The sequence below is a fragment of the Natrix helvetica genome (assembly GCF_964273705.1).
Source record: "Natrix helvetica genome assembly, chromosome: 2".
In the NCBI taxonomy this organism is placed as follows: domain Eukaryota; kingdom Metazoa; phylum Chordata; class Lepidosauria; order Squamata; family Natricidae; genus Natrix; species Natrix helvetica.
The window spans coordinates 72,693,078-72,701,337 of NC_138552.1; the positions used below are offsets into that span (position 1 = coordinate 72,693,078).

At 37.8% G+C, this 8,260-nt stretch overlaps 1 protein-coding gene across 1 annotated transcript in view; it reads right to left on the minus strand.

Annotated features, from left to right (window-relative positions):
• TMC1 (transmembrane channel like 1) overlaps window positions 1-624 on the minus strand; it is a gene marked incomplete at its 3' end in the record, with an annotated part of 59,849 nt that extends 59,225 nt beyond the window's left edge. Inside the window, exon 1 of the mRNA XM_081943833.1 lies at window positions 579-624. Within this exon, the coding sequence (XP_081799959.1) occupies window positions 579-618 (40 nt within the window). The 5' untranslated portion in view covers window positions 619-624. The remainder of the gene's footprint in view (window positions 1-578) is intronic.
• Between the last annotated feature and the right edge of the window lie 7,636 nt (window positions 625-8,260).

The window sequence follows — 8,260 nt, forward strand, 5'->3', positions numbered from 1 at the left end:
CACTGCGATTAAAATGTATGGTCCAGTTTCTTATATATACTTTTTTCCAGAAAGGGTACATCTTCTTTTCCATAGTAGGCAAAATCCTGATCCCAACTAGCATAATTAATTTACATGAACAATTTCCTAGAAAACCAACTTGTAATACTATAAAACCAGATGACTTTTGGAGGAAAAATACCCTGCTGATGTTAGCATGCTGGAAAAACTAACATTTCTTCCCATCTCACGACTGCCAAATTGCGTTGTTGTAATACAATATATACAAAGTCATGCCTGTACTGAGACTTCAAGCTGAGCCCAAACTGTGTTTTTTGCTTTCTTCTCCTCTCTTAGATGGAACTGCTGCAGATGCAAAACAAGGAACAGCCATGTAGAGTTTTCATAAGCAAGGAGTAAGACCACCAGAATGAAAAGAGAAAGCCAAAAGCCATATGACCAAAGTAAGCTTCAGAGGCAAAGCAAGTTCTCTCAAAGAGACTTGGTGTCAAAAAAAAGTTTCCATATAACCTGCAACATGCCAGGATTACACAACTAAAGACCGTAGGAATAAGATGTATAATTAAAATTGCCATTACCATTACTTGGGGAGGCCGTTGGCTTCTCACGTCTAGGCATAGTGACTGTATTTCACAAGAGTGGTTGAGCTGCTGCCTGCATTGGCAATGATCAGGATAAGTAGCTCAAGATAAAGTGTCTCACATATCAACATAGTTTTGTCTGCCAGTGAAAGGGTCCTACTGCAATTTCATTCTCTGAAATTGAAGAAGGGACTAATTTCCCTGGTCATTCATTTTTCATGAAAGTTTAGTTTATCATTTAAGGGCAGCATACAAGGGTCAAGAGAGTTGAAACTCTCACCTTGTTTCTTTCCCACTCCCCTCGGACAGAATGAGAATACTACTTCTGCTACAGTAGGAAAGTTTCTAGAAGTTGGCATGGAAAGACATGATACAGCTAAGAATTTGCACAAGAAAGAATCAAAGGCATTTCCTCACTAGCATCTTATAGTATCTTCTAGAGTTTTCCAGTCATTGTTGTGCCAAAATAAGAGCCCAGTAATTAGACAGGCTTCATATCACTTAAACAATAGCTGGATGATGCTGTAAAGACATTGTAAGTCACTAGTGGTACAAGAATGACTCAGAATAAGTTAGAACAGTTTTTCTCAAGCGGTGTGATCTACGGATTCCTTGTGGGGAGGGGGGACTCAATGTCATCACAGGGAAGCTTGAAGAAATATTATGATTTAAATATTGAGTTAAGTCTTGGTGGACTTGGTGGTTCATGGCCACAAAAGGAGTGGTGAAATTCAATTTTTTTTTACTAACGGTTATGTGGGCATGGCTTGGTGGGCGTAATGTGGCTTGGTGGGCATGGCTTGGTGGGCATGGCAGGGGAAGGAAACTGCAAAATCTCCATTCCCACCCCACTCTGGGGCCAGCCAGAGGTGGCATTTGCCGGTTCTCCGAACTACTGAAAATTTCCACTACCGTTTCTCTGAATTACTCAAAATTTCCGCTACCGGTTCTCCAGAACCTGTCAGAACCTGCTGGATTTCACCCCTGCACAAAAGATATTTAAAGGGGGTCCCAGGTGAAGTAAAGGTTGAGAGCTACTGAGCTAGAAGATCATTCGTTATCATGGTCTTTTTTAATGGACTATATCTAGTCCAGCATAATGTCATAAATGCAGTACATAAAGATCAAAATAGGATTCCAGGTAGGGATGGTATTCATTTACCTTCCCTAGTGGTTCACAAACGTAAGCGCATGCACCATGTCAGCACATGCGCTCAGCCTTCTGTGCATGCACTTTGACTAAAAAAGTGCCTAAATGAGATGCCATGAAACTGGGGCGGGTGGGTGGGGCCACCTGCGATTTCTGCTACTGGTTCGGGTGAACTGGTCCAAACCAGGAGAATACCACCTCTGATTCCAGGTGAGTGAAAGAGCAGATATTCTACATACATACAGAATGAGTTAAAAAGAGCTATCGATGGAATTATTTTTCCTAAAATCCAGTGATGTTATCTTAATTTGATGTTCTCCAAAGGTACTGACATGGCAATCCAGAATTCCCAACTGGTAGCACATCTGTCGGGTTCTGAAAGGCTGCTTTGGGAATGCCACCAGACCAGATAGGCAATATGGCAGAGATGCACAAATGTGTGACTTCACTACAACTCTCAGATCTCTCAGCCATACTGGCAAAGCTGTTTAGAGTTATCTGCTACCAACATCTAGAGGATTACCTATTCCCAAACCAGCAGTTCTCAGAGACAACAGCCTGACTCAATGTAAAATAGTTAACTGAGTTTCATTCCCCATAGAGAAGACTGGCAGTTTTGTGTTCTTCCAGAGAGATTCACAGCAAAGCCAGTGTATTCATGAAGCTGATCATGTTTAAACTAGGACAACACATTTAAGATGCCTAAGTAACCTAAACAAGCATATTGAAACAGCAAAAGAGCCAAGTAAAATCGGAATTTTATTTGATTTATTTTGATTTTGCCAAAATAAATCTCCCCCCACCCCCACAGGAAAGGAAAAAAATCCTCAAAAAATAGCAAACGGTAATAAAGGCAGGATATAAAAATGAATAAATAAATAGCAAAAATAAAAGATCAATTAAGAAAAAATATGTTATGAATGCAAACATTTAAAAAATTAAAATAGTATATATTAGCAAAAAAAAAAAAAAAGCCTGTTTCTCTCCAAAGTAAAGCAATATTAAATTTCCCTAGTATTTGATAGGAGGCAAAAATGCAGTGTCAATCATCTTTATTTCATGCTGATGCATATTTTTGATAGCTGGCTTATAACTAAAATCTAAGTCCTATAGAAAAGTACAGCATATTACTATCCAGTGACCGTCGCTTGTGAGGTACAAACAGTCCTAAGGTTATACTTGCTCAAACCTTTCTTTCACCTCAAAGTAACCAAGACCACTTCTGGATTAGGCAAAAGAACATTAATTCAACTCTAGAAACAAGTTAGCAACAATTCTTTAAATTACAGAGTAGGTCCTGCAACCATATACTATATCAGTGATGGCGAACCTTTTTGGCACCGAGTTCCCAAACCGGAATGCACGCATGCACGCACACTGGAGCAGAAACCCAAAGACCAGTTGGCTGGTGTGAATGTGCATGCCAGCCAGCTGGTCTTTGATTTTTGGTGCATGCATGCGCACTGGCCGACTGGTCTTCAGGTTTCTGGCATCTGTGCCAGCCAGCTGGTCTTTGTGCGCGCCGAGCACCAGAAACTGAAAGACTAGCTAGCCAGTGTGCATGTGTGCGCCAGCCAACTGGTCTTCCAATTTCAGCACACACATGTGCACCGGCCAGCTGATCTTCAGGTTTCCGGTGCTCTGGCACACACGAAGACCAGCTAGCCGGCCCACACACGCGCACCGGAAACTGGAAGACCAGCTGGCAACAGCATGCATGCCCGCAGGAGAGGGCTCTACATGCCACCTCTGGCACGCGTACCATAAGTTCACCATCACAGTACTATACCATAAATGCTCAATTTCTTTAGGGGATTGGGTTCTACCTTCCTGCCAGAATGTTTCTAGATGAAGTATAATCGTAGAAAACTAAAATGACAATTGACAGTCTGACAAAATATAGAACATAGAAAAGCATATTTCTTTTCAAATTCAAAAGTGTGAGCCAGCTTAAAGCAGATCACACTGTCTTAACATATCAATAGCTGCTGGGGAGAAGGAAAAAAATGCAGTTCAGTGGTCTAGACAATAGGCCACGCTTTAATCCAACATTCAAAGGAAAGCAAAGATGATGCTAGATCAGTGCAGGGGAGAGAATTTCACACATATGGTGATGTTTACAAAATATTTCTGGCTGCAGTAGCATCAGCCTATCTTTGGGAAGTGGGTTTTATTCAAGGACAGCCTTCAGTAAAGACCACAAGTGACAGATAGATAGGGTCAGATGGAAAGAGGCAATCTAGTATAGATCGTCCTTGACTTACAACAGTTCATTTAGTGACTGTTCGAAGCCACAAAGGCACTGAAAAAGTGACTTTTTATTTGTTTGTTTGTTTAATTTATATTGCTGCCTATTTGTACATGGTGACTCAAGGCAGCTTACAGAATATAAAACATCATTTAAAACAATAAAATTAATAAAACTGATCAAATAAATTAATATAGTATAATAAAATTAAATCACCCCCTACTACCCACCCACTACCCACCCCGACGACAGTATATTACACAAGCCATTTAATGGGTTCCATCCCACTCTGGGTCCCCCAGGCCCTCTGGCTGATTTAGGTCTTCAACGCCTTCCAGAAGAGTGTTAGAGTGGGGGCCATTCTAACCTCTGAAAGAATGATGTTCCAGAGAGAGGGAGCCACCACAGAGAAGGCCCTTCTTCTGAGACCCATCAGGTGTATCTCCCTCGGGGATGGGACCTTCAACATTCCTTGCCTCCCCGCTCTGATGAGTCAGGTAGATGTGACCAGCAAGAGATGGTCCCTCAGATAACCTGGTCCCAAGCTTATGACCATTTTTCACACTTACGACTGTTGCAGCATCCCCAAGGTCAAGTGATAAAAATTCAGATGCTTGGCAACTGTCCCAGTTTCATGTGATCCCCTTTGCAACCAACTGACAAGCAAAGTCAATGGGGAAGCCAGATTCAGTTAATAACCGTATTACTAACTTAACAAGTGTAGTGATTCACTTAACAACTGTGGCAAGAAAAGTCATAAAACGGGACAAAAATTACTTGACAGATGTTTCTCTTAGCAACAGAAATTTGGGGCTCAATTGAGGTTGTAAATCAAGGACTACCCATAATAGGAATCAAAGAAGGTCTAGCTCTGATTTCCTCCTTCTAAGTTTGGAGAAGAGGAGATTGAGAAAGAAAGAGAAGAGCAAGCAAAAAATATTTTTTAATTAAATGTCATTTTCTTTTTTTAAAGTTTTTTTTTTATTTTCAAAACAAACACAACACATAAAATCCTCCTGCTTTACATACTGTAGAAAGTGTATCAGTTGGTTACAAAAGACTTTTGTGCATCTCTTCCACAGTCGTCAAGCATAATTCATATTAACTCAAATATTTCAACTCAGATATTTCAGATGTCATTTTCTGAACACATGTCCAGCAGGTGTTGCAGTTAGGACCAAGGCTAACCGGATAAAAAGATAAGGAAAACAGAACACATTGTCCTTTGACTATTAGTAATCATTAAGATAATAAGCAGACTCAGGAATTACCTTGACTTACCAAGGTTGAGCTCCAGCGTCAGTAGAATGGAACTGGTGCCCCAAATATGTTAATTAAAATTAAAGGAGTAATGATTAAAAAGAGAGGAGTAAGTGATCTGAAGATGCACATAATTTTTTTTTTTTTACATTTTCCACGCATACTCAGTGTTAAAGAGCAGATGGTATGGCAAGATATTTTCATTTGTGGCTAAAAAATATTAACACAAATAAAAACAAAAGGTACAGTATATGTAAAAGTCATTAAAACTAACAAAGAAAAAGACTAAATCTAGACGGAAATTGCTACAGCTCATTTTTTAAAATAATAAACTGAATCCTGACTACATGGAATCACATTGTCCAGTGTCTCCTTCAAACTGATAAAGAGTCAACTCAAACACCGAGCAGGGTCACATTTCATCAAACCAGGCTTTGATATATGATTCACAATTGTCTTTTTCAGAACACATAATGAACTTTTTGGCAACAGTCCAGGCTTGCTGGACTGATTCTTCATAAATACCTAAATTCTAAATTTGTGGAATATAATTCAACAACTCACGGACATATGTAAATCATAATTTCATTCTAGGATCCAGTTTCAAGATAGTAAGAATATCCAGTCAATAAGCATCTACCAGGAGAACCAATCAGGTATAGTGGTCAAAGTCAGTGGTGAAATTCATTTTTTTTTACTACCAGTTCTGTGGGCATGGCTTGGTGGGCATGGCAGGGGAAGGATACTTCAAAATCTCCATTCCTGCCCCACTCCAAGGGAAAGTTGCTGCAAAATCCCATTCCCTCTCCACTCCTGGGGAAAGGTTATTGCAAAATATCCATTCCCACCCCACTCTGGGGCCAATCAGAGGTGGTATTTGCAGGTTCTCTGAACTACTCAAAATTTCTGCTACCGGTTCTCCAGAACCTGTCAGAACCTGCTGAATTTCACCCTTGGTCAAAATCCCACTTTAAGTACAATGCCAGCTGGGTGACTTTGGATCAGTTCCTTTCCCTCAGCCCTAGAAAAGAGGCTACTTCTAAAACCGTTGCCAAAATACTGAAGGGACTAATCCAGACAGTCACCAGGAGTCAACACTGAGTTGAAGGAACCAAACAACAACAACAAAAATAATCTGCCAAAAGACAAAACGAAAGTCTGTGCCTTCAAATTCATTCTATTTCCAAAATAAGATCAACAACCAACATTTTAGACATCGATTGAGGAGCCCACAAATTTTTAAAAAGTATTTTCTTAAAATACATTAATCTGTCATTAAAACCGAATTGTTGGTTTGGTTCCTTTTTTTTAAAGCTGTCTTTAATATGTTCAAAATCAGAATGGTTTCTTAGGCAACCAACTTGTCTGGTCCAAACAGAGAGCAGAACCAATGTTTTAATGGATCTGGTGTTATTCTACTATTTCTAATCTTTCAAAAATTGTAATAGTAGCTTTAAGAGTCAGCTGACGAAATATAAATATTTCCTTCAGTTCATACTTCCCAAGGCAAAACAAAAAGTTACCCATCATTTAAAACTGATAGATTATTTTTTAAAAGGTCAGTTTTTCATAAGAACAGGATTCAAAATTTAAATTCCTACCCAATTCTTGCCCAAATTTTAAATTCTTTACTTATATATAATTTTTATTATTTTCAAAACAAACGCAACACAAAGAATCCTCCTTCTTTACATATTGTAGAAAGTGTATCAGTTGGTTACAAAAGACTTTCGTGCATCTCTTCCACAGTCATCAACTATAATTCATATTGACTCAAGTATTTTAACTCTTGTATATATTTATACATATATTGATATATTTATACATATTACCATCATCATACCTCCATTTTCATTTGACTATAATTGTTTAAACGTCCTTCATCATAAAATATACCAAGATTTAAAACATAACCATACATACTGGTATTTCATTTACTATTTCTAATATCCTACAATAACACTGAATCCTTATGGCCTATTCTGGCTAAACGTCCATAATATTTAGTAACAAAAATTTCTAATCCTCCTTTCAAAATCACTGTTTACAATTTACATCCAATGTATATGTGTATATGTGTATACACATATATATATACACACACATACATACATACACACACACACATTATCATTATCCCTCCTTTATTTGACTGTATCCCTTATCATCACATTTTTCCCCTAATAATCAAAACTTAACTAAATTTAACTTGGCTCTTTTTTATTAACCTTTATATATAACCAAAAATTTTTAATCTTCCTTTCATAGGTACCATTCAATATTCATATCCAATTATTACTTATCATAGCAATACATATGTATACATTATTATCATTATAAATTATTTATTTAACTATATCTATTGTCACTAAATTTCACTAAGTTTAACTAGTTTTAGATTATACACTTTCATCTATCAATCTGTACTTTTCCAGTAGCAAAACAATCTCATGTCTTCTGCCATTTGTGGTATCAGTCCTCTAATCATCTCCTTAATCAAATTTGTATGGACTCCTTTTTGCAACTCATTGCTAATTAAGTCTCTCATGTAATTTCGATAGCCTTCTTCTGTTTCCTTGATCAGCTTATCTTTAATTGTCAGTGGTGTTATCAATGATGTTGCTAATAAAATTTCTCTCTTTAAATCCATAAATTCTTTTATTTTTTCTTCTTCTATGTCTTGCCACCTGGGGTAGAGTTCCTTTCCATTTAATTTCTCTTTCCGTATTCCACTCTTTCCATTTTCAGACACAAACCAATCACCATAGATATCAGCGGATTTGATTTCTTTGTGGTCATTTTTCTCTTCGGTTTTTAGGACTCTAACCTTCACTTTTTCTACTTGATAAACATCTCCAACTTCTTCATCATATTTTACTCATATGCTCTAGATTTTCCAACTTCTTCTCCATCCTCTCAAATGTGTTTGATAATTTCTGAATTTCTAATAATATCTTTTGCAAATGTAAAGTTTCTTTCTGCTGTTGAAATTGTGCCATTATCTCCATCTGACAAACACTG